The sequence below is a fragment of the Pithys albifrons genome, chromosome 26 (genome assembly GCF_047495875.1).
Source record: "Pithys albifrons albifrons isolate INPA30051 chromosome 26, PitAlb_v1, whole genome shotgun sequence".
Classification (NCBI taxonomy): Eukaryota; Metazoa; Chordata; class Aves; order Passeriformes; family Thamnophilidae; genus Pithys; species Pithys albifrons.
The window spans coordinates 3241980-3269627 of NC_092483.1; the positions used below are offsets into that span (position 1 = coordinate 3241980).

General features: G+C 42.9%; 1 protein-coding gene across 4 annotated transcripts in view; it reads right to left on the bottom strand.

Moving 5' to 3' along the window:
* Positions 1 to 27648, bottom strand: part of LOC139683049 (transportin-1-like) — a 96517-nt gene that overhangs the window by 55121 nt on the left and 13748 nt on the right. For 3 of the 4 annotated variants that reach the window (XM_071577792.1, XM_071577794.1, XM_071577793.1), the window contains 3 exons: positions 26082 to 26231; positions 1834 to 1940; positions 560 to 693 (listed from right to left, as the gene is read on the bottom strand). In XM_071577792.1, coding sequence (XP_071433893.1) covers positions 560 to 693; positions 1834 to 1940; positions 26082 to 26231 — 391 coding nt within the window. Of the gene's footprint in view, positions 1 to 555; positions 694 to 1833; positions 1941 to 26081; positions 26232 to 27648 lie in introns of those variants that run through there. The other variant, XM_071577795.1, reaches the window with a different exon arrangement.

A 27648-nucleotide genomic window follows, 5' to 3' on the forward strand; every position in this document is an offset into this window, starting at 1 on the left:
TTAATTTTTGAATTTTTCTTCTATACTTCTGTTACTTTGGAGAGATTAATACTATATTAAAGTAAAAAGATGCTGAACCCATTTAATTTGATCCAGTTGAAAGATAAAGAGTTGTATAAGTTTTGGTGCAGTTAAAGCAGAAAAATATTTTTCTCCAAGAACTCAGAAACTATTATCAGCAAATAATTTTTTACTCTCCCATTGTTGCAGTCATAACAAAATGAATGCAAGATAGTTCTTTCTAATCAGAATATGAAATTTTTACCCACAGCATTGAAATTTTCCTAACAATATGCAAAATATTTTAAAAAATTTATTTTCTAAGTCAGACATTCTAGATTTGGAAGATGTATAAAGAGGTGAGGCTGATCTATGAACTAAACAGATAAGCATGGAAATTATTGATACATGAAATTTCTGTGCCTTTGCTTCTCACATTTGCATATGCAGGATCGTTTAAAAAAACTAAGCATGTTTCAAACTGATCTACAAAATATCAATCTCACTGCTCATGTAAATAATTTTTTAACAAAGAACTTTAGTATAACACCTAACTTACCTTATTTTTGGACTGCTGTGTTTGAAGAACTGCAAGAATTTAGGTATCATGATATTGAGTGGTCGATCCAATACATCGCTATCTAAAATTTCAGCAGAGTCTTCACATATCTTCTGAAGAGCACCGAATGCACCCTGTTTAAAAACAAACAAACAAAACTGAAAGAGAAAAGAGACCAAAACCCCTAGTTTTGTGAAACTTCTAATTCTGCTTTGCAAAATGTTGTTTGCATAGCAAGGCCGCTTAACTCATGAAACACAGCATGAAGTGATGAAGCCGCTTTGTTCTGGTACAACCTGTCTAGCAATTATTAGAAACTAGTGTACCATGTATTAGAAGTCATAAACTAAGTACACTTGGACATTTGAAATAGGTATGAGAGCCCAGAGCAAAGATTTTTTAGAGTTAAAAGCCAAGATTTTACAAATTTGACAGGTCGTGTCATTGAACAAAGAAAAGGCATAAGTCCAACAGTGATGGAGACACTTCAAGACCACCCGAGGGATAAAGTCAGGAGACCACTACCCAAATTTCAAGCCAAAAGGAAAGCTCCGCCCAAGATTTCACCCAGTCATTAATATGAAAATTAGGTGTAACTATGAACTCAAGACTGTATAAATGGCTTATTTTACACAAACAAGTTAGGCAAGTTTTTGCCCAATATGAACTGGCTTGCCTCCAACATTGTCAATAAATACATTTGCTGCTAAAAAGATAAAAAGCTTCTTAGCAGTTATTCATTTTGAGGTGTTTTTCACTATCAAAACCCCAAAAACAACAAAAACAAAAAAAATCTGTTCTTTCACATTTTGAAGAAAGCAGTGTTTTAGGTTTTGTACAGAACAGGTAATTTTAGCAAAAGACCACAGTAAACATAGTTGAATAACAAAGTAAATGTAGCTAACCAAATATGGAGTTCAATTAAAAGCACCTTAAAGACTTTTTATTTAAGCACTTTATACTGTCATCTGTAAGATCTCAAGCTAGATGAGTCTATAATAGGTAAGTGGTAATTTTAATTTTAACATTTAATGCTCATATATTTAATTGTATTCTTAAAAATGCTTAAAAGCAAGATTTTTAAAAAATCAGACAAGACTTTTTCTCCTCATAGCTTAAAACAGTTAAGCTGGTATTTATTTTCCTTCATAAACACTGAACAATATATATATGTACATATATATGCATACAAAATACTATACATATATAGTATCTGTGAAAAGAGACAAAAATTATCAAATTTAGATAATCCATTTCAAAATAAACCTCCTTACCTCACAGGTATTGTAATCTTCAGAATCCAACAAGCTGCAAAGCTTTGGTAAGAGGTCAGGCCAATTCTGTAATTCCCCTTTTGAAGCAATGGTTGTTATCAGAATGCCTAAGTGAATCAGAGGAATAAAGGAAATGAGATCTTGTATATCTTTACAAGTTTCACACCAATTTTTCTCATTTTAGTCTTCTCAAAGATCTAAGGAGTTAAGGAATTTCTTGTTTTATTAAGAGCTGGCAAACATAAAAAGAGGAAGTACATTTAATTACAAATGGTATTTGAAGGGCTTTGAAATGCAAAGTCAGGTTGCTCCTTCCTGCTATCATGAAGGGCTCAGATGTGAGAAGTCGAGCACAAAGTAATTCCAGTTAAGGTAATAATCATGTCCAAATACTCCAGGGAAGGTTCTGCTCTATGTTTAATAAAAACTCTACAAATCTTGACCTCCAGTAAACATAGAATGGTATCCAACTCAAGTCACCCCATCTTTATTATGATACAAAGGCATGAACACTGGAAGCTGTCATTCCATAAAATTATAACTCATTGCTAAATTATGTGTTCACAACTTTACTATGTTTACACAAAACATTAAGGACACATGCTGATGTCCAAGTGTTAGAAAGATAAATTACTTGGTAGAATTGCTTTGTTAAGGTTTAGGGCTGGACATGCTTCAATGATCTCAGACCTAGGGAGAGATTAACACAGCTTGGGGAGAAGGATGTACCACTGATAGTAAACACAAAGAATGCAGAATTTATGGGCCACAAGGACATCTGGCAGAACTCCCAAGATAAGGAAGAAACTAATAAAGCCAACTCAGGAACTGTGCTGAAGTCAGCTCCAACTGGGTAAAAAGCAATTCTGGCAGGGGGAGATCGTGACCACTGACTCACGGACCACCAACCCAAGAAACCCATAGACCCAAAAGAAGAGGAAGACTGAGCATGCAAACTAATTAGCATGGGAAGTGAAGCATTTACCAATAAAATTAGAATACTACTTAATAAGAGAACTAGGTAACTTGTAGCAAGAGAACATTAATGCCTTTGTTAAAATGTATAAAAAGTGTAAGGTTTTGATGACTGGGGAGCCAGCTTTTTGTGGGTTACAACCCAGCCCCCTACTTTGCGCCAACTACAATAAAGAAATAGAAATACTTTGCCTCGGTGTGTGAATTGTTGCTGTGCACAGGGCAACAAGCCTACATTCAGGACAATTCAAAGACAGATACCTACGAAGAGCTTACACACTATGGCAGGTCATCCATTGATCAGCTGTAGAGGTTTGCTGATTCAGATCCAGCAAATAGAGAGGAGAGCACAGAAAGTCACTTCCATTTTCAAGACATACAGATATCACAGGAAAAACTAATTAGGTGACAGGAATGGGGAAGACTGCTTATGAACTAGGACTGATTATTAAAGTAAACAAAAAATAAACAGCGGAGGAACTGGACTATGAGATTCATAGTGAAGATATTTTATTACACATAGCACACAGTTTATATATCATTAGAACTACAGCTTATTGGCTAAAAAGAGTTACACAACACCACGCTAGAAAGTTCAATTGGTTAGAAGCCATTATCTCACAAGTCCAATGTTTATAGTAACTTTTCCTAGATGTTTTCAAGAACATCTCCGGTGTGCTGTGAGAAACCTGAGGAGCTCCCATGAGAAACTAACTCCTCCAAGCAGCTGTGACTTGTTTATTCTTAGCTGCCTTCAGTCTCACAGGGTCTTCTATAGATCTGAATTGCTCTCTTTTGATTTTAATGTAACTACAGACTATGAGTCCATTTTGCCTAAACTAGTAATCTGCCAATTGACAACTGATGAAAAATAGCTTTCCTAAGCTTTTTCATTGAGTTAATCACCCTATATCTTTTTTCTTTGGAATAAAATGTTAAAAATGTTATTAAATATACAAAAACACAGGACAGTATTACATAGACACCTCCTAAATAGATGCATTTACTTCCTGGCAAGTTTGTGGGTCCTTGTGCTGGTTTAAAGGTAAACCGGCTGTTGTAGTTTGGAATTATTATGTAAATTCTCTCCCCTGCCACTAACTACCCATGCCATTAGTTAACAAAGGAAGTAGTTAACTCCTACCGTCTTCTTCTTGATCGCTTGGGTAGGGGCAGGTTGTCTCTGTTGTTCTTGGGGACTACACACAGCTCGGGTCGGTGTGTGTGCTGTGGTGGGAGAGAGGCCATGGCTGCTGCTCCTTGCTGTGACTGTGGAGTAAGGCAGTTTTCCCCTGCCACTGCTGTTGCTCCTGGTTTCAGCATTGGGGTCCCGGTCTCCGTTCCAGTCTCACCGTCACCTGCAGTGTCGTGACCGGCCCGCCATTGCTGCAGCAGCAATCCGGGAGAGAGAGGTCGTGGCTGCTTTCTGGGACATGCTGCGGTTCTCCGTTTTCCAGCTTTCCTTCTTCGTTCGGGACAAGGAACACAGGGGGAGAGACAGAGTTCATCTGAGAGCTCACCACTCGTCTGTCTCGCTGGAGAGGGACTGGAAGCACACCTTGCAGCCAGCCAGGCTGTGACAGACACTGTCCTTAAATATAATTTTTTTCTTCAGGAGGAAACCTGCTGGTTTTTGGGGTTATTGTGTTTTGGTTTTCTTCCTGTGTTGGGGAAGCAGTTTGTTCTGGTCTGTTTACAGCTATATATATATCTCACAGTTAAGAAAGTTATCCTTCTTATATCCATTTTTTTTAATTAAAGTTCCTTTTCTTAAATTTGATAAAGAGTGGCATGATTATTGTGGAGGAGGCCCCCCTCCTCCGCTTGTGGGTAAACATTTTGGTTTTTACCCTCAAACCAAGACACCAGCAGGAGAAATGAACCCAACTCAAAAAGAGAATATAAGTCAGAGTCACAATTTAATAAAAATGTTACAATAAATGCAATGATACAAAGAGAAATTGGTTTTAATGCACAAAAACCAGAGGTATAACCCAGCACCCTGGGGCACAAACAGAATGGTGTTCGTTAACCCCTGTGCTGAGCCCCACCTGGTCCCCCTGAGTCCAAAGTAAAAGGAAAGGGAAACCTATTGGAGAGGATGATGGTCACAGTCTGGTCGAGAGTGGCAGTCGCAGTCCTGTTGGGGTTCTGGTACTCCTCTGGATCCGATGAGTGGTACCTGAAGTCCCAAAACCCCAAGATGATATATGCTCAGGCCTTGGGGGAGAATGGTCCAGTGGAAGTGACAAGAAGGTTCTTCTGCGTTGATGGAAGGCATGGTGAAGGCAAACCTGCAAGAGTCTCTTGGGTCTAAAGTGATGTTAAAGAAACAGTCTTTGATGTCAATGACAACAATAGGCCAGTGGGAGGGTATCATTGCTGGTGAAGGAAGTCCTGGCTGGAGAGCTCCCATTGGCTCTACTATTTTGTTGTTCTCTTAAATCATGCAGCAGTCTCCATTTTCCATTGGATTTCAGTATTGTGAAAATGGGAAAGTTCCAAGGACTGCCTGTTTTCACTAGACGTCCTTTGGCAAGTTGTTCGTCTAAAGTAAACAATATTTAAAAATGCGGAGGAATAAGGACACTACGCACAGACCACAGTGATCAAGCGAATGCCATTTATTACACACTGCACCATGGTTTATATAGGGTTTAAGGTTACGTTCTATCGGCTAAATTGAATCTTACACCATCAAACTACAAATCCTAATTGGTTACAGTCCATATCTCACAAGTCCAGTGTTTTGATGAACTCATCCTGTCTGTTTTCAGGTACACCTCTGGAGTCCTGTGGGAAGCTTGAAAAGTTCTCATGAGAAACTTCTGGGAAGTAACTGAGAACTCCCAGGGAGTGATTTCTTCCCTACCACTCAGCAGCAGCTGTGGCCCTGTTCATTCCTCACTGGCAGATCTTTCAGTCCCACAGGGTCCATATAGATCTGAATTGTTCACATTTCATTTCTCAGTACCAACTAGCAAGTTTATTTGTTTCAATTTCTCTCCCTTGAGAGGCCACTGGGGGGCCCAAATAACTTTATCAGAAAGCCATGTAAGGGCGGGAGACTGTGACAAGCCAGTGCCCATTAGACTAAATTTGATGTGGTTAGATGGACTCCCCATTGTCCTATAATATCCCTTCCCCACACGGTCATGGATATATTAAGGACATAGGGCTTGGTAAGATGCAGCTTTACCTTCTGGTCCCTCGATTAGCAAGGTAAAGACACTTTGGAGCGGTGACTGGCTCCTCCTACCCCTTTGATGTTGATGCGGGGCTCGGTGGTTTCCCATTCCTTTGGCCAGTCCTTTTCTGTGAAGATCGTCACGTCTACTCCAGTATCTAGAAGACCTTTAACTCGAATGGAGTGGTTAGTGTTGGGAAAAAACACAGCACAGGTTAGCATTGGCCTTTCAAGTAAAATGGATTGTGACCACTGAACCAAAGGCATTGAATCCAGAGTGTTGCCTGTTTGTCTGTAGAAGGATCAATAGGAGTTAAAGTAGCAATAGGTGTCTCTTTATCAAGCTCTAAGGGTGGAAAGAGAGCCTTCACTGTTACCTCTATGGCCTTTGGGTTGTCAACAGATAGTGTTTGAGGAATAACAGCCAATGCAGCATCATTTGAAGCAACAGTCCCTGTTAGAATGTAGTTTCCTGCTGGTATGGGCAGACTGTCTTTCGATGTCAGGAGAACTGTTTGGAGACCGTCATTGTCTATTGTGATTTTGATCGGAGATGCCAAGTCCATCCTAGGGACACTTGTTCTGGGTCTCCCTCTGGGACTGCTGGAAGCAACTGGGTGTGATTTACTTGCAGGGCATTTTTTATTGCCGTGCTGCCCTTCACGCTCTGCTCCCCATTTCCCTGCAGAGAAAACAATTTTTGGGCTGCTTTGGGTGAAAGAGGCTTCCCGTCCAGATCGAATAGCAATCTGCATTCACTCGTTCAGTGGAGGCCTTTACGACAACGAGGACATAAGCTAGGTGGTATTGCAGGTGTTTTCTTTTTTAGCTCTGGGTAATCCTTTTTGAAATGTCCAGTCTCTTTACAATAGTGGCAGGTAGTGTCTTTTTGTTTCTGTTGCACGTCCATATCCTCTGTTATCAGGGATTTGGTGTATGTATGTGACCCTACGTTTTTGCATGCTTTGACTATATCCATTGGAGTTGGATCTTTCAGGGTTTTTAATATTGCTTGACAATCATCGTTGGCTTGCTCTACTGCCAGTTTTAAAACCAGTGCATCTTGTGCTTATGGCTGTTTAATGTGTTTTGAAATAGCATCTTTCAGCCTCTCTGCAAACTCTATAAATGGCTCTGTTGGTTTTTGTTGGATTTGAGAAAAGGAAGGTGAGGCTTCAGACACTTCTGCAATGGTTTGAATCGCTTCAATGGCCTAATTCTTTGTTATTTCTAATTCATATAAAGGAATTCTTGTTTGTGCCAAATTGGAAATATATGGTCCAACTCCAAACAGTTTGTTAAAAATGCCCAGTACTGGCATACCAGTGGTGGAGAAGGTAAGCTCGGCTTGTTTTCGAATCAATCTTTGCCATTCATTTTGAAATAGTGAAGCTTGAATGTGTGTGAAAAATGCGTGAGCTATTGTGTTTATGTCGTTTGGTGTGAATGTGCATGCTGCGAAAAGTGACTTTAAAATATTAATTATGTATGGTGATTGGAGGCCATAATCGCAAACTGCTTTTCTCACATCTTTCAGAACAGGGAACAGGACTGGTTCATAAACTGGTGGGAGGTTAGGGTGGTAAAAAACAGGAAAAGCTTTAACTACATCTAAATCTTCAATCATGGTGGCTTGTTGCCTGGCATTGGAGAAGGGGTAAACTTGCGAAGGGGTGCCCCTAGGTGGTATAGCTGGGGAAACTGCACCACCTAGCGGCGCAACAGGATAGCTGCAGCTTGGTGGTATTATGCAACCAGCCACGTTCCCAGGCAGCTCTGCAGAGATGCCACTGAGAGTCACTGCAGGAGGGAAAACTTCTCCCGGTGACCCAGCAGGGTACACCACGCCTGTGGGTGGTGCCACAGGGGTCCCCGCACAGCCCTATGCCTGGGCCCTCACACTGACCTGTGACATGACAGGATATGCCATGCCCCCGGGCGGCGGGGGGGCTCCATGGTGACACCCTCTGATGCAGTGGAATGCACTGCATCAGTGGCTGCTACCGCAGGAGGGACTGCAGCACCCAGGTGGGCGGTGGGGTAAATGCAGCTGCTGAGTGGTGGTGCAAGAGATCCTGCGCCTTCTGGCAGTACAGCGCTGCCCGGTGACGTAATCAGTGGGCGCGCGGTTTGAATCCTTTGTGTGGGGTAGGGAGGAGATGAGCTGGCCATGTGGCCGCCACCATCTTGGCTGAGGGGATACTGGGAGTGTCCTTGTCTGTGTGTGATGAGAGTGTTTGAAATGTATTTTCTTTCCCTAATTCTGTTCCCGATGTTTTTCACGCGCTATGACTGGAATTCTGTTCTGTCCCTCCATCACATGCATGCGTGTTTTTTGTTTCATTTTCTTCTAATGAGTCCAGAATAATTCTCCAAGCTAGTATCGCCTGAAATGCTAGAAAATCACTATTTTGTATAGCTTCCCAGAGTTTGTTTCCCAGCTTGTCCCATTCCGTATATGTTATTTTGTTGGGGACTGCATTTTTTGGCAAAAATCCATTTAGTAAGTGCTTTTAGAGACTCTTTGTCTATGGGGTCTCCATTTATATATATAAATTGCTTTTAGCCATTTATAAGTTTCTCTGTGGCTTTTTGAGGGTAGCGCTCCCGTTTGTTTCATTTTTTTTCTTTTTGTTTTGTTTTTTCTAGGCTGGGGTGAGGGGAAATAGAGAGCGGGGTCTGCACCGCTGCTGCCTACCTTTCCTCGGTAGGTTGGTCCCAGTCGCTGAGCAGTGGATGTTGCACTGAACAAGAAGGTCTGCACTTCTTCCTTGAGCCAAGAAATCAGGAGAAAAATCCACACGGTAGAAATTCTGCGTGGATCCGAATTCCATTGAGTGTCCAATTCTACAACATTGGATGGAGAGGGCCCGGACCCCGCCAGTCCCCGCCAGTCCCCGCGTCAGGGAGAATAGAGACAAGATGTTTCACACAGGGAGATGTGAGGCGAGAACTTTTATTACAAAGTTACAAAGCATTTTATATGTTCAGGCAGCCCAAGGGACTGGACACAGGGCTGTCCTGCTTGGCCACCTCAGCCCTGCTCCTAGTCCCCTGGCTCCGTGGCAGCGTGGGGGCAAGGTAGGGCTGGGGCTGCGCCTGGAGACAGAGAGGACAGGCAGGGCACGGCCAGCTGCCCTGCCCGAAAGTGATACGCTGCTTTTTCAGGTCTTATATAACTCCTCAGCTCATCAGCATGGCGTATATCCACACTCAGGTTCAGGTGGGAATGCCCAGTACCTCCCCCAGGGCAGGAAAGTCCACGATGGGTGATCTAACTCGGTGAATCATGGGATATTTTTGGAATCGTTGATGACCCATTAGCAGACATGCCCCCTCAGGCTGGGTGTGAAGGTGCTAACACCTCCCCAGAGAGGAGTTTTCACAGCTCCTATCTCCCAGGCTTCTTTAACACCCAGCTTTGTAGCCTGAGGGTTCAGGTGTGCCCTGGACAGCTGCTGCAAATGGTCCATTGTTAATGGTTCATGAGAAATTGCATAGAAGGTGTAGAATACACAGCTTTGGTTACATCCACATAGTGATAAACTGGTCCCAGCGGCTAAACTAGGACAGTCCTCAACATATCCAATTATATTTTTCGAACTTTAATTCATATTTCAAAGTTGGCACATGGGTTTTTAAAAGCTGTACCACGCAACACAGAGAAGTTCCACAATGTTATTAATTTTGGAGTTAAAACAGAAAAAACCTAAGTAAGGATAAAACAATGTGCCAGTTATCATTATGTCTCCAATCAGTTCAAGAATAGACTCTATTGCCATCTTTATTGTCCTCAGTGAGGTGACTTCTGAGAATGGGATTAATGAGCTTGCTTCCATCTTGATCAAAATGTATCGGCTTTTGCCTGGTTAACATCAAATGCCAGAGATCACAAAGGTCGCGTTACTTCTTCCCTGATGCTATTTCGATGTACTTGTTCATCTTCCTCTCAGAATTCCAGAGATCTTATTTGTGATTGGCTCATTAAATTGTCAGTGCTTGAATAGCGATAATATCACAGAATCTGCTGAGTTGGAAGGGACACACAAGGATCATCAAGTCCATCTCCTGGCCCTGCACAGGACCATACGCAAGAGTCACACCATGTGCCTGAAAGTATTGTCTAAACACTTTTTGAACTCTGTCAGGCTGTGACCACTTCTCTGGGGAGCCTGTTCCAGTGCCAATAACCTTCTGGGTTAAGAGCCTTTCTCTAATATCCAACCTAAACCTCCCCTGACACAGCTTCAGGCCATTCCATTGGGTTCTGTCAGTGGTCACCACAGAGAAGAGATCAGTGCCTGCCCCTCCTCTTTCCCTCGTGAAGAAGTTGTAGACTGTGATGAGGTCTCCCCTTATTCTCCTTTTCTCCAGGCTGAACAGACAAAGTGACCTCAGCTGCTCCTCATACAACTTCCCCTCAAAGCCTTTCACCATCTTTGTTGCCCTCCATTGGACACTCTTGTCCTAGTTCAGCAGCCAGGACCAATTTATCACTATGTAGGTGTGACTAAAGCTGTATATTCTCCCCCCTCTATGTCATTTCTCATGAACTGTTAACAGTGGACCATTTGCAGCAGCTGCCCAGGGCACACATGACCCCACAGGCTGCAAGCTGAGTGTTAAAGAAGCCTGTAAGATAAGAGCTGTGATAACTCCCCTCCAGGAAGTCATTAGCACCTTCACACCCAGCCTGAGGGGGGTCATGTCTGCTAATGGGCCATCAATGATTCCAAAAATATCTCATGACTCACAGCATTAGATCACCCATCGTGGAACTCCCTGTGCTGGGGCAGGCGCTGGGTGTTCCCATCTGAACCTCAGGGTATATAATCCTGGGGTTTGGAGACTTGTGGTACCACTCGTCAGATCCAGAGGAGGACCAGAACCTCGACAGGAGGAGACCACCACTCTCAACCAGACAGTGACCATCATCTGCGCTAACAGGTTTTTTGGTTTTCCCTTCTTTGTACTTTGGACTCAGGGGAACCATGTGGGTCTCAGCCCAGGGGCTATCAAACACCATTCTGTTTGTGCCTGAGGGTGCTGGGTTATACTTCTGGGTTTTGTGGGTTAAAACCAATTTCTCTTTGTGCCATTGCATTTAGTGTAATATTTTTATTAAATTGTAACTCTGACTTATCTCTCTTGGGCTGGGTTCATTTCTCCTACTGGTTTACCTTTAAACCAGCACACATGGATACATTATTCCAGAATTAAAAAGGCCAAAGCCCCTTGGGTAATAGATCAGTTGTCTGAGAAGAAACAAAATGCTTAAGTCTTATTTTGCTATCCTGACAATAGTTAATTCAGTCTTGACTTGGGAGCAAAATTTACATCTAGTTTTATTACAAAATGTGACCCAAGTGTTACATAAAAATGATTGTTGGGTGTGCACTCATTTCCTTGAAAACACAATGAAGCCATTAACCATTTATGCATTTCCAATTCTGGGAGAAATTAACACTAGTCACTGGGTAAACACCTCCTTTCACCAAAAAGTAGACATACCAGTTAGTGTGCAAGTACCCACCAATAGCTCTTATAATCATACATGTGTACAAAGATGCAACCTCCCTAAAGGAACAGGAAAATTAGATTGCATTAATGAAAGTGGCATGCTTGTCGGAAATCACACACAATGTACTCAAACACTTAATATTGGGGAAATGAATCATCCTTGGCCAGTACTGAATGGATCAGGGTGGTACTGGATATATGAAAATAAAGTCTGCAAAGTGCTATCCCTAGGCTGGAAAGGCATTTGTATTTTAGGAGCCTTAGTCTCCAACATAACAGGAATTGATAAAGATCAAGTGCCCTCATCATTATGGATAAGAAACTATAAAACAAACCTTAAATGCTATAGCAGAGCAACCAACTAAATTTCATAGTTTCATAAGATGGTTTTTACCCTGGCTAGGAGTGAGTGAATTAGAAAAAACAGTAGTAAAAATTTCTGCTACCAGAGAATATTTAGAAAATTGTACAATGGATGCCATTATTGTGTTACAGGAAGAAGTTTATAGCTTGTCACAAGTTGTTTTACAAAACCAAATGGCACTAGACCTTCTTTTAGCATCACAAGGAGGAGTATGCACTGTCATTAGCACCAGTTGTTGTGTATACATTGACCAGAGTGGTAGACTGTCTACAGATGTCGAGGAAATTTGGAAACAAACACAAACTTTACATCAGGTAGCTCAAGATGACACCTCTTTAGGCTTTCAAGAAATCTGGAATACCTTGACCTCCTGGTACCTGATTTTAGGTGCCTAAAGAAGCTCTTTATAGCTATAATCATAATAATCGCCATTTGTATTTTAGCTTGCATCATGAATCAGTGTTGTAGCTGTTGTAATGCCTTATAGATATTAAGAGACTAATTCCCTTAAGGAATATAGTCTCAAGAAAAGGGGGGATTTGATAGGAGAAACAGAAACATTACTCACAGCATCCTGGAATGCCTAAATAAGAAACAATAAAAGTCCTAGAGAATTAGAGAAGGGATGTAACTCAAGCAAACAAGATGTAAGCTGAACTCTGTATACCCAGATGAGATAAAAAACCAAATGTTATAGCTTTTGTGGTGAAACACAATGACACTGTGCCTGCTTAAGAAGCAAGGCCAAGAAGAAGACCCAAAAGGACCAAATAAGGACTTCCAATAGGGGTGTTGATGCAGCTAAGCTGACTTTTCTAATTTAGTAATTGGGAGTTGGCATTAAACTCTTGGTTTGGGATTGTAATTAAACTCAGGTTTATGCAATAGGCTTACTTTTCAAATTCAGTAGCTGGCAGTTTAGTACTGTAATGTTGGTTTGGGTTCATAGCTAAATATTTTGTCTCTGAGTGTTGGACTTTTGCCCAAGAACAATACATAGTAACAACCATGAACCCCAGAAACCGAACCTTAACAAAGGTTGTCCAATCAGGTTGCAGCAAAGTAGTTAACAGTTATTTAGGAGCTGGCCAAGAACTGGTGAAGGGAGATCCCCCAACACGAACAGCATAACAGAGCATGCGTGAGGACAAGGGATGAGGAGTTCAACCCGAGGATGACCACTGAAAAAGACCCGCACTACGGATGAAGTCAGGGAGACAACCACCATGGCAGCAAAGTGTGTAGGTGTAAGCCAACCAGCATCATGTAACCAAAAGGAGCCACACACAAACTGCATATGTATAATAATGATGATAATTAAGACTGGGCATAAAAGGGTTGCAAACCTCATGATCCAGTGGAGTGTGCTTGGCGGAATTATCTCCCACGCTCCTGGCGCCTAATAAAAACAAATACCTGCTACTCAAAGGCAAAAAGTCTCTAAGTGGTCTTTCTGGTCGGGGTTTCGGCATCAGTGTGACCATGTAAAGCCAAGTAATGAATATGTGTAGGCATCGGGTTTTAGGTTAGAGGTAACCTGAAGCAGGACGACAGCCCAGAAACTCAATCTCCCAGCATCAAGCAGGACTACCGAGGGAGGAGCTGACTGACTGCACATGTCCCCTGAAGAAGCAAGCTGATTTGTCAAAGGTTGTGCAGGGTTATTTAAATATGTTACTGCCCCCTTTGTAGGGCTTATAAGCTGGATGTAACGCTCAATAAATCAGATATTGTGTTGGCAGTTCACATGTCTCACTTTCACACCACAGATGGCGCCCAGAACTGGGACATATTAATTAGAAATTTATAAATCAGAAATTTTTTTACTCAATCCACGCTGGTAACCGAGAAGGAAAAAAGGGCTTCTCAGGGCAAGATCCTGTGGTGACTCTGATCGAACAAAGGAAAAGGAGGGCCCCTCTGTTTATTTTGGCATGCATCACCGCTTCCTGGAAAGCAACTGTCCTAGTTCAGCAGGAGGGACCAGTTAACACTGTGTGGGGGTGATCAAAGCTGTGTATTTTACCCCCTCTATTCATTCCCCAAGGACAATGGACCACTAGCAGCAGCTGCCCAGGGAGCCATTAGCACCTTCACACCCAGCCTGAGGGGGCGTGGCTGCTAATGGGTCATCAATGGTTCAACAATACCCCATGACTCCCAGAGTTAATCACCCATTGTGTGAGTCCCCGCCCTGGGGGAGGGACTGGGTGCTCCCTGAGGGTACATAAGTGCTGGGTAAGAAGACCTCGGGAACTTCTCGTTGCATCCAGAGGAGCAGCAGGACCTCGACAGGAAGAGATCACCGCTCTTGACCAGACTACGACTGCCACTCTTGACCAGACTACAGCCCTCACCTGCACCAACAGGTTTTTTCACTCCCTTTTGCTTTGGACTTGGGGGAACCACGCAGGTCTCAGCAAAAGGGCAAACAAAGCCCTTTGGGTTTGTGCCCCAGGACACTGGGTTATACTGCTGAGTTTTGTGAGTTGAAAGCAATTTCCCTTTGTGTCAGTGTATTTATTGTAATATTATTATTAAATTTTAGCCTCTGATTTATAATCTCTGTTGTGGTGAGTTCATTTCCCCTGCTGGTTCGCCTTTAAACCAGCACAGCAACAAAGAAGAAAAAGAACAAAAAATACAACAGGCAAGGAAAACTCAAGTGGGAAAGCGGGAGATTGGAGAATGGGGAGGAAAATTCTCCCAAGGAAATCTAACTGCTGAAGTTAAGGGCCACTTGCATAAGGCAAATAGAAAAAGACTACACAAGATGAAACTGATAACAATTCTAGTTCAAAGTACCTTTCAAATCCTTGGACTTTCTTGGGATGAAATACTCTAAAAGGATAGACGATGCTCCTTTAAGACCAGCAAAAAACCAGAGAACTCCCCCTCTTCCAGCCCAGAGGATCCATGTAGCATCCAAGATGGCGCCGACCGTGTGTGCCACCAAAGAGCCATCCTACCGTGTCCCCCCAGTGCCCATGAGTACCAACACCCACAGAACAAGTGAGCCCCATGTGGGGACAGGCACAGGGGCGGGCGGTGCAGACCAGAGCAGCGGTGCAAGCCAGAGTTGGGACCCCGGGGGAAAACATCCCAAAGGCAACGGCGCCAAGGTTCTGATGGCGGGAGGCGGCACTGTGCCCAGAAAAAACACCATAAGTGCAGTTGCGGCTCGCACTGGATAGCACAATGGGCGAAAGCTCCGAAGGCAAGAAACACTGAAAAAGCCAGCGTCAGCTCTGTCAAGTGCTAAAGCTGCTGCAGAGAGCCAGACCCTGGTGGAAAACGTGCATAACAACCCCAAAGACGCTACGATTATGCGACCCAAGGTGGCTCTGCGCAGCATCTGTCATGCCCAGCAGGGCCACGATGGGCTGTCCGGTTCCCTCCCCCTTCCCCAGGCAGGTGCAGTGGGGCTAGTTTAGTTTCCGCGGCAGCAGCGGGGTGGGTCCGGCAGCGGGATCAGAGCGGGCAGGTGGCGTTTGCCCCACTGGGCTCCCCCCAGTTCCCCTCCTCTGCAAATGCTGCGGGACCGCAGCGGACATCAACACCGAGCCACGGCGGAAACGTGCTTGCTGGCACCGAGACGGCATAGCCGGAGCGGGTGTAGGGAAGCGCAGCGGGGCTGTGCTGTGGCTGGGAGATCAGGCGCTGAGATTCATAGAATCATAGAATCGATTGGGTTGGAAAAGACCTCCCAGATCATCAAGTCCAACCCTTGGTCCAACTCCAGTCCGTTTACTAGATCATGGCACTCAGTGCCATGTCCCATCTCAGTTTAAACCGAAACCTTTTTTTTGTGGTTTAGCGGTTCCCCGGGGGGTAGAGATATTCAGCACATGCTGCTGCAGGTGCCGGGTGGGGGTTCTGACTGCGAGAGAGGGCCATGGCTGGGAGAAATGTGGGTTTGGTGGATGCACCTCCCCCTTTCCCCCCTTTTGCAGTGTGGCTGGCAGCAGTGGTTGCAAGAATCAGGTCAAGCTCCATCCAGCCGAGCCACTTTGGCAAGGCAGCGGTGCTAGCATGCCGGGAACCCAGCAGGGTCAGCGAGGCAGTGGCGGGTTCGCCTTTGTCTGGAGAAGCCATGTGGAGACCGCATGGTGGCTGCCATCTTGGAAGCATTCTCGCAGCGGCGCGCCCGGCATGGCAGGGTCCCAGTCAGGGCAGTACAGCTCTGGGGAGTGCCCAGCTGGGATGGGTGGGGCCGGGGCACCCCCTATTCGGGGATGTGGGCAGAGGTTTAATTTTCCCTTTTCTCTGAGGTGGTTTGGAGTCTGCGGGGCAGCTGGGGGGCTGCCGGTAGAAAATATTTTGTCAGTTTTTCCCTTTTTGCACCGGAGATTATTGCATCGGGCAGCTGACTAACCCTGTATTTCATAGTTTTTTGGCTGTTTTCAGCCGCGGGGGTTGTGCGGTGTGGTGCTTCTTTGTTCATTCCCTCCGTGCGTGACCAGGGTGTGTGAGGAACCAGCTGCCATATTGTCTTTGTTTGAAAAAGCCTGCCAAAAAGCAGCAAGGGCACTCCAGAAGCTGCGTGACCACGGCAGAGAGTGGGCACAGGATAACACCCCAGCAGCTCCCAGTCTCACAGAAACCATCAGTGAAGGCAATGGACAGAGATGTTAGGCCTCTGAGAGGGTGCTGCTGTGAACAGCGAGGTACCAAGAATGCTCCTTCAGCAGCGGCAGCGCCCTGTTACCAATGCATGGGGAGAACCAAGGGGCCAGCCTGCCTTGATACAGCAGCACAGAGAGATGGCGGCAGCGCAGTGAGGCAGTTTGCAATGGGACTTGCTCCCTCCACGATGAGGTACCAAGGCGGCAGGGAGGGCAAGGCACATGCAGCTGCTAAGCAAGAGGCACAGCCGTCAACTGGCTGAAAAACCGTGCATTCAGCCAGGCAGCAATTGCAGGCACTGGCTCTCAGTGTGCTACTAATAGAAAGGCACAGGCATGGGCTGCTTTTAAAGGCACTCACGGCACAGGGTGCAAGCAGGCATCTACCAGGACCACAACACTTGAGCCCTCCACCCAGTGTAACCAGCTGCAATTTAAAATTGGGAACAAATTCACTACAAGTAGGGCAACAACAACCATACATGAAACACATGACAAAGAAGAGATGCAGTGGCTGGAGCTGTTGTTAGAAGAGCCAAGAGAGAATGAGCTATGTCAACCGAAAAGGTTCCCCTTGTGGTTATTAATTTTGGGAACTGTTTTTGTTTTCATCCTGTTTTTTCTATTCTTTAAGCTAGAGAATGCAGCATTACCAAACAGCTTAAATTAAGAAAATTTCTATTCCCTCAGGAACCAAGTGCTCAAAGGACAGATCCAAGAACTAATAACCATAGATATTATAAGCTTTTTCCAGAATTTAGATTCATGATTAGAGCATAATGAGAATTATGTCACCAAGTCTTTACATTTACAGATAATCATAAGTGTTATTACTGCTATGAAGCTTTTCATAAAGTACCAAACATAGCTTTCTTTGGTATGCGACAAAATTTATATGTTTTGAATGATATAAACCAAGTTTAACTCACTATGTCAAGTTAATTCTAATGTAATTGTGTATATTATAATCAAACAGGTAATTCATATTACTACCTCACAGGCTAAAACTGCAAAAGGAAAAAAGATTTCAAAGATTTATATAACCTTGTAACTGTGTAATTTGAGTTAAAGTTTACATATAAGCTTGCACTAAGGTTTGCTGAATGTAATAAGCAAAATTCTATTTAACAGCTGTCATTTCATAAGCGGAGTTATCCTTGTCCTAAAAATGAAGGTTAGTACCTCCTTTTTGCACAAGGTCCAAAAATTGAAAAATCAAAATTCATATACTCTTACGCCTTGCTACCTCATAATGGATTGAAAGCTAAATACAAAATGTAGATATTTCAAACAAGAGTTTATAATGTTTTGCTAATAATTCTTTTTGTTTTCCCTCAGTAGCTATCCCATAGAACAAACTGGGAGACTGACAGATCTTTATCAGGTGGCAATGCTATTGAATAAGCAATTGGTAATAACTCAATATGAATATCAATTTGGCTAATGATTGATAAAGCACCTCCTCAAATTCACCAAGATATCTCAAGACAAAGTAACCCTTTGTTAACTAACATTAAAAGTAAACAGAAGAATAATTCCCCTAAGGAAAGAACACATATTAATGCCCTGAAAGACAAGAATTTTTCTGCAAACTGCAAAAATCTCACCCTTCTGTATGTTATTTTTCAGCATATATTCTAACAGTTGTATTTCAAAACAATGTCATTGTATTTATCTTCTAATCACTTGTGAAATGTATTCAGTTTCACTTTATCTTGCACAAGTCATGGCACAGAAACACACAAAAGTACAATCTTTGCAAGCACAGTCCTTGGTTTTAAGCAATTTAACAGGTGACTAATCCTTTATCTTAGCTCACAGCACAAGAAGAAATGGCCCAACTTAAAATATTGTCTAGAGAGATGACAAGATCAACAGGCTTTTGGAAAATATTGATAAAATTATTAGAGTTTTCTTGTGTTTGCATAATTTTCTGTATATTAATGTCAAAAGTATAGTTATGCAGCTTTTATAAGCTGGTTTCCAATATTTCAGCAATATTCTTGTATAACATTTGTTCATAAAAACACACTTGTAAATTGGATAATAATTTTGGAAATATATGAATGCTTGAACCACACTGGGTTGTAGGGGCTGCAGAAAACCTCTTGAAAAGTACTAAAACTCAAAGCGAGTAAAAACTGAAGCAGTGTTGAAAATCAAGTATACCAAATCATTACCATAATTCCTTCTTCTGTTTGGTGCTTGAAAGTGTAATTTCTTTTCAAATTCAAATTGAAAGTAATGAACAGATAAAACCCACCAAAAGTACAAGCTTCAGGGTGTGTTCGATTCAAGCATTCATAACCTTGGTGTTTTGTATTCTGCAATAACCATTTGCATTCACAGCAACATGTCACTATTTCCAGGATTAATTTTTAGAGATATTCTGAGGGTTTTTTTCCACTGTTACAGGTTTCAAACTCTAAATATCAAAGCCCCTTATAATTGGTTTGGGTGTTACCAAACCAAAAATAAACATTAATATCACTTTTAATAACTTGTGCTAAGTTTAACAGAAATATGCTAAATTCCCCACAAAGAGCTGACACCAAGACACATTAAGTAATGCCTCATCACATACCAGTCAAAAACAAAAAGAAGAGGGAGAAGCCTAGGATTGCTTCTGACTCACAGAAAGTTTATGAAGAAATCATATGTTTTGAATTTTAAGATGAATATGGGAAAAGGGATATGTTAATGTTTTCTCAAGTTCTTTTTTTAAGGTTGTCTTTTCCTCAACAATGCAAAGGTCAAAAGAAACACAGTCAAATATTTCTCAATCGCAACCACAGGAAGCAAAGCAAAATTCTAAATGCAGTTGTATGAATGTTGTGAGTGAAAAGGGCGCCCTTTGAATCTGTGTAAAATGTGTGTATGTGTGTGAACATGTGAGAATGTAACTGCCAAGACACAAAAACCTCAAATGCACAATCACTTTGACTCTATACATAAACACTTTCAGATAATGGTCAAAGAGCATACAGCCTTGGATTAATGAAGGTCATTCATTTGCAGAAACACTTAGATTGAATAAAGATTTTAGGAACAAACCCTGCATTAAAATAGCCATCAGATGAAAAGTCTAAAGTTAGGAAACACATATCCTGGATTCATCAAAGTTATTGGTTTAATTAAAATTGCTTACTTACAGAAGCGGTCAAATTTAATAAAGATTCTAGAAGGTTTGTTTAAATAAAGGATTCACAAGGATAGACCCTAATGAAAACTGCATTGGGATTGTTCATATTGAAAAAAGATTTTTGTATTCTGATTTGTATTGCATTGCTTCTGGTAATTATAATACTGTCTTTAACCTGTTCTTTAAAACAAAACAAAGGGGGATGTGTAGGCATCGGTTTTAGGTTACAGGTAACTGGAAGCAGAAGGACAGCCCAGAAACTCAATCTCCCAGGACCAAGCAGGACTACCAAGGGAGGAGTTGACTGACTGCACATGCCCCCTGAAAGAGCAAGCTGATTTGTGGAAGGTTGCGTGTAGGGGTGACTGTAAGTGTATCCCTTGAAGAGAGCAGTTTAGAATTCTCCCTTAAAGAGAAGAGAGCTACCTGTGGTGTGTGTGGGGTCTTGTAGCCAATGAGATGCTTCAGTGTATGTGAGGTGAATTGGTTAACCAGTAATGTCATGACATGTTGGATGCGAAAGGATATAAAAGGTGTGGATTTTACTGAGAATAGAACTACTGTGATCTATGTGTGATGAGGAAACTGTCTTGAATAAACTCTTGTAAGCCTTCTGATCTGGCCTTCTGATACCTGCTGTGCCTGAGCTCTTCTGACCATCATTCACGCTGCCCCCGTCCTCGGGATTAAGGGCAACCCCAGTAAATGGTGACCCTCGACGTGCCAGCGTGTTGACATGCCTGTGGGTGATTTATGACGGAGATAAACTCCTGACGGCAATGAATGACAGTGTCTCTTAGTGAAGCTAATTACGCTGTGATTAAGGTCACAGAAAAGCCATGGATTACAGAATTTAAAAGTGTAGTAGTTTTGGCTTTAGTCAGCATAGGTCCCCATTTAGGCCTCAGTTTTTAGCAGGCCTCAAAGGTTGTGACACAGATTAGAGGGGACAGGTATCATCTGACTTAAGCAGCCATAGAGGTATTTCATATCATCTGACATCATCAGGAAGTGTCGGGGAGTATAACAAGCAAGGTGGGAGGAGTCTCTGCGCTCTTCGGTCCATGCTTCTGACCAGGACGGTTCCCGCTCCCTGACTGCTGATATCAGGCCCTCCTGCCGGTCGGCACGTCTGTTTAGCCGGGGACGTGAGCACATTCCTGTTAATTCCTCTTTCCCTCTTGCTGGGAGGTTTCCTTTGGGGAGGGGGTTTGGTTGGTTTGGAGTTTCACCTGTTAGCTGGGGCGACCTCGGTGAGCCTGTTGTTGTTTCCTGTCACTATGTGCTATTTCATATTCTGTGTTAAGCTCTCCTCTTCTCTGTATAAATATAAAAACTTCACTGTGTTTAAAGCCTCGTTTCTGCTGTTTTCCCTCACTCTCCTGCTCTGGGAGTGGACTTTTTGACTGGGTACCAGGCAGTTGGCATTTTGCCAGCTCAAACTATAACAAAAAGTTACGCTGGGATGGCTGTCACAGAAAAGCCGTGGGACTGCGGAAATTATGGAATTTTTTTGCTGTGATGGTATCTCAGAAAATCTGCTGGGAGATGCGGAAAATCGTCAACGTGAGTATACCTGTGGTTTTGCAGGTACGCCACTAAGAGGAATCCAAGGAGATTGTGGATCTCAAGAGAAGAATTGTAGTAATGCTTGAAGTGAACAAGGTAATGATTGCTTTAAGACATATGATGGCACAGCAAACAGAAGTGTATGATGCAGAATGATTAAAGTTAAGTGATGGATGGACAGCAAATGAGCACTGAATCAGGAGTTAAGAAGCAAGGAAGAGAAGGTAAAGATAAGGTAGATCAAAAGAAAGAAATGTTGATGCATGCTTTAAGGGTAGAAAAGCTAAGAATCTGTTAAGCTAAGAAGAAATCTCATGCTGTAGGGTTTTGAGCTGGGAAGAAGGAGTTAACTGGGAAACGGTTTTCTGTTCTGCATAGTAAATCAAAGTGCTGGCAATGGGACTAGTATTCATTAACACTCTGACGGCTGAACTGATAAGAAAGTAACCATCTAGCTAAGAAAAACAAAGGCAGGAGAAGAGAGGCAGATTTATTACCACCATAAAAGTGTGTTGCCTGCTAAGCCTGTAGGATGCTCTTTGTCACTGGAAAATGCTGCTTTAAGTGTGTTTGGGTCAACTTTTGCTCTGAGAGACTATAATAGCTTGTCTGCGGCGTGTTGGGAACTTTACAGAGACATGGAATTCTTTCTGCGTAGCTCAAAGATGGTGGTGACACCCCCAGAGAGGGAGGGTAACACCTTCAGGGAGGTAACATCCTCAAGGAAGATCTTTCCACGTCACATGCGTCGGTTCTCACAAAGACTGCTGGGTATTGCAGTCTGTCAGTTTGCACTAGGACTGCTGGGTGTTGTAGTCAAAACAACATCTGGTGAATCCAAGGTCATCAAAGCAACAAAAGCAAGCAGCTGAAACTGGTTGGCTGTAATGCACAACAGCTGTAGCTTGTCTGCAGGGCAGCTAAAGGCAGACACCTCTTTGAACCTTGGGATAGAAGCCCTGGAGGTAGTCATGAAGAAACAGCAGCAACTCTCAGAGAAGAAGGAAAAAACAATGGAAAAGAAGAGGAAAGCTGCAAAGAAACCTGGAGTGATGAACTGGGCTTTTGCTAAAAAGATGAAAAGCAGTGTGAACAGTTAATAATGTGTGAACTGTTAATAATTTGGAAAAGGTTTCTGGGTTTGTGTCTCCACAGATTGAAGTCAACAATGGACAAGAGCAGTTGCAGTACTGGGAGTAACAAAGGAAATGAAGACAAACAATAGTTCAGCTTATATGTTTGGGGTTTGTTCTTGCAGATGGACATCTGTTAATGTAAAATAACTGGTTTATAGAAATGTTATGGTTTGGCGTGCTAAGAAAATTAAGAATGCAGAAAATTAAGGTATTAAGTAAGTAGAATGGTGTTAACTTGAAATGGAGCAATGCAACATCTATAGCTTGGGGTAACTGGTACTGCTGGAAGATGATGTTAAGTTTGCCATGGTGTAATGCAGTTGAGGTTTTGTTACTGTTGTATGTGTTGTATAAAGTGAAAAAAGAAAAAAAAAGAGAGGAAAAAAAGAAAGAGGAAAAAGTGGAAAAAAGTGAGAGTGAAAGAGTGATGAATGAATGATGACTGAAGGTAGCTAAACAAATGGCTTTAAGGATGAACTATAGATGGGTTAGAACTGAAGAAGTCTTTATTATGGGAAGACTAGATTTTGTGATCCGGACAGTTGTGCTGAGATTAACATCAGACAGGGGTAGTCTTCTACAAGGGCCCTGTAGAAGATTACTGCAGCCTCTTTTGTGACACAGTTACAGAGAGGGGGAATTGTAGGGGTGACTGTAAGTGCATCCCTTAAGGAGAGCAGTTTAGAGTTCTCCCTTAAAGAGAAGAGAGCCACCTGTGGTGTGTGGGGGTCTTGTAGCCAATGAGATGCTTTGGTCTATGTGAGGTGAATTGGTTAACCAGTAATGTCATGACACGTTGGATGTGAGAGGATATAAAAGGTGTGGATGTTACTGAGAATAGAACTACTATGATCTATGTGTGATGAGGAAACTGTCTTGAATAAACTCTTGTAAGCCTTCTGATCTGACCTTCTGATGCCTGCTGTGCCTGAACTCTTCTGACCATCATTCATGCTGCCCCCGTACTCGGGATAAGGGGACCCCAATAGTTGCGTGGGGTTATTTAAATATGTTACTGCCCCCTTCCTAGGGCTTATAAGCTGGATGTAATGGTCAATAAACCAGACATTGTGTTGGTAGTTCACCTGTCTCACTTTCACACCAAAAATATGTATTAAACAAGAGTATCTAATGAATATGTAAACAATATATGCCATAAAAAGCACTGTCTATCTGTCATTGGACATGTTCAATTAGAGGAGCTATCCTCCAAATGTCCAGCATGCTGAATAAAGAATGCCCTTTTTAACACCTGCAAATTGGCATCAAGTAGTTTGTTTCTGCTGCCTTCCTCTATCAATCTCAACCTGATTCTCCTCCCCACGGGGGAGGGGTGGATAGGGGAGTGAGTAAGCGTCTGCATAGTACTTGAGCCAGCTGGATCCTAACAAGTCTATGGGACCAGATGGGATCCATCCCAGGGTGAGGAGGGAGCTGGCAGAAGAGCTTGCCAAACCACTCTCCATCATCTTCCAACAGTCCTGGCTCTCTGGGGAGATCCCAGATGATTGGAGGTTGGCCAATGTCACCCCAATCCACAAAAAGGGCTGCAAGCAGGACCCTGGCAACTACAGGCCTGTCAGCCTGACCTCCGTGCCTGGCAGGGTTATGGAGCAGATCATCCTGAGTGCAATCACACAGCACCTGAAGGGTGGACAAGGGATTAGACCCAGCCAGCAGGGGTTTAGGACGGGCAGGTCCTGTCTGACCAACCTGATCTCTTTTTACGATCAGGTGACCAGCCTGGTGGATGAGGGGAAGGCTGTGGATGTGGTCTATCTGGACTTCAGCAAGGCCTTTGACACTGTCTCCCATAATATACTCCTGGAAAAGCTGGTAGCCCATGGCCTGAACAAGTGTACCCTCTCCTGGATTAAGAGCTGGCTGGAGGGTCGGGCCCAGAGAGTGCTGGTGAATGGAGCTGCATCCAGCTGGCGGCCGGTCACTAGTGGTTGTTCCCCAGGGGTCAGTGTTGGGTCCAGTCCTGTTTAACATCTTTATTGATGATTTAGATGAGGGGATTGAGTCCATCATCAGCAAATTTGCTGATGACACCAAGCTGGGAGGGAGTGTTGACCTGCTGGAAGGCAGGAGGGCTCTGCATAGACTTGAGAGATGGGCTGATTCCAATGGGATGAAGTTCACTAAGGCCAAGTGCTGGGTCCTGCACTTTGGCCACAACAACCCCCTGCAGAGCTACAGGCTGGGCACAGAGTGGCTGGAGAGCAGCCAGGCAGAAAGGGACCTTGGAGTACTAATTGACAGGAAGCTCAACATGAGCCAACAGTGTGCCCAGGTGGCCAAGAAGGCCAATGGGATCCTGTCCTGTATCAAAAATAGCATGGCCAGCAGAACCAGGGAAGTGACCCTTCCCCTGTACTGTGCATTGGTGAGGCCACACCTTGAGTACTGTGTTCAGTTCTGGGCCCCTCAGTTCAGAAAGGATATTGAGGTGCTGGAGCGAGTCCAGAGAAGAGCAACAAGGCTGGTGAAGGGACTGGAGCACAAGCCCTATGAGGAGAGGCTGAGGGAGCTTGGGTTGTTTAGCCTGGAGAAGAGGAGGCTCAGAGGTGACCTCATCACTGTCTATAACTACCTGAAGGGAAGTTATAGCCAGGTGGGGGCTGGTCTCTTCTCCCAGACAGTCAGCAATAGGACAAGGGGGCACGGGCTTAAGCTCTGCCAGGGGAAATTTAAGTTGGATATCAGAAAAAAATTCTTTACAGAGAGAGTAATCAGGCATTGGAATGGGCTGCCCAGAGAGGTGGTGGATTCACCATCCCTAGAGATTTTTAAACGCAGATTGGACGTGGCGCTGAGTGCCATGATCTAGTAAATGGACTAGAGTTGGACCAAGGGTTGGACTCGATGATCTTGGAGGTCTTTTCCAACCCAATCGATTCTATGATTCTATGAAATGATGACATTATTTTATAACAGAAATCAGCTGATACAAGCTGAATGCCTTTCTGAACTTGCACTCAACCTCTGTTTTTTTCTACTGTAATCAATATACATTTATTTTACTTTTTTTCTAGGTTTGGAGAGGACAAGGAAAATTACTATGATTGTAGTCATTGGGGGAAATCATATTCTTAAAGAGCAGACAGAAAAGCACCATTACCTAGAAATAAGTAAAAAACCCACAAATATCCATGTTATGGGAGAGGTATACTAAAACACTGTATTTAGGAAATCAGAAAAGCATTCAACAAAAGCACTTGTAGCTGATATTCTGATCACCACACTTTATCTGCTGTTTTCTGACAGAAGCTATTTAAAAAACATGAACTCATTATGTTAATGTGTGTAACATCTGGTGTAATGATTCCCTGAAGAGGTGTGCATATGGTGGAGCAAAGAGGAAATCAGCTAACAAGTGTTTCACTGATGCAAGTGGAGTGTTGAAATAGTTCTGAAGCCAGACCTTTACTTTAGTCCCGGTTTTAGGTATAAAAATTGTCAGCAAGCTGGATTTTAGTAGATTCAAATAAACTTATGTTCGCTCCTATTTAAAGAGATACAAGCTGAATTGTTGAATCAGTTTTAAGAGAATAGGAAGGAAAAATATATTCATATATTCACACTGATAATTAATATCAGAATCAAAACATGGTTTAGATGTGACAATTATCAAAAGCAAACAGTTTTAGGAGTTTAATAACTCTCACTAGTGCAGCTCTCAGTAACATTTTCAGTGTGCAAAGGACAGTAATAAAAGTAAACTTACCTACAGTAGCTCTAATTAAGGGGGAGGAATCACCAATGTTGTTCAAACATTCACTTTTAATGAAGTCGGTTACCCCATTTGGAAAGTTGTGAAAATGTGCTTTTATATTATTCTTCAAGATGAGACCACTCAATGAACGTGTCGGCTCATCTGCAACAAAAAATAATTACATTTATAACTTCAATCAGCTCATAGGATAAAGTTGATTTCCAGAACAATGCAACAAGATCAAAGCTTACAATGATAGATATTAACCTTTATTTTCTTATCTCTCCTTCCAAATACAACCATCAATTTACATAGCAAAGTTTTTTAGTTTCAGAGATCACTCTTGAGCAGACTCATGTTTAGTTCTTCAACCAAGGGCATGAGTAACTTGGTATTACTTTTGAAACGTGCTGAAAGTGAGATGTGGATGTTCTACATAGAAAGGATCAGTCTATAGTATAAGAAAATTTAAATTTACAGTTTACAGCAATCCTAATCAGCACATAAAGCTAATTTTAATCAGCATTTTAGCCTTTGGACAGTTGTGCACCCCCAGCCTATTTACTGGTGGGATAGTATGAGGAGCAAAAAAGGCCTTGGCTCTGTGTAAGCTCTGCTCAGCAATAACTAAAACATTTCTATATTACCATCACTGTTTCCAGCACAAATCCAAAACACAGTCCCATACCAGCCACTGTGAAGAAAATTAACTCTACCACAGCCAAAACCAGAACAGAAGCCCTGATTTTGGCAAGAAGTAAGGATGTTCAAAGTTCATTTGCACCAAGAGTTACAATTTACACACAGATCTATTCTAGGCCTTCAAAAGAATTAACATCCCCAAAGAAATATAGGCAAAATAAGATAGATAACTTTCAAATATAAAGTGTTCTAAAACTAAAAGTTACTGCATCATAACACAAGGACTCTTAGCATATCCATGATGATTGACTGAGGGCCATTAAAAATACTTTCCATCGTAATCAGTGCTAGTTGAACAGAAAAAGCCCTTTTCAAAAGAGGGGCTATTGCTAAAATTAATTTTAATTCACTGTGTCCTAGTTCAGCAAGCTGAGATCAGTTTGTCACTGTGTGGGTGTGACCAAAAGCTGTGTATTCTAAACCCTCTATGTCATTTCTCATGAACTGTTAACAATGGACCATTTGCAGCAGCTGCCCAGGGCACACCTGACCCCACAGGCTGCAAGCTGAGTGTTAAAGAAGCCTGTGAGATAGAAGCTGTGATAACTCCCCACCAGGAAGTCATTAGCACCTTCACACCCAGCCTCAGGGGGCGTCTGCTAATCGGCCATCAATGATTCCAAAACTACCTCATGACTCAAAGAGTTAGATCACCCATTGTGGAACTCCCCACCCTGGGGGAGGGACTGGGTGTTCCCACCTGAAACAGAGGGTATATAATCTTGCCATTTTGGGACTTCTGGGACCATTTGTCGGATCCAGAGGAGGACCAGAACCTCTACAGGACTGCGACCGTCATCTGCACTAACAGGTTTTCCTTTCTCTTCTTTTTACTTTGGACTCAGAGGAACCACGTGGGGCTCAGCACAGGGGCTTC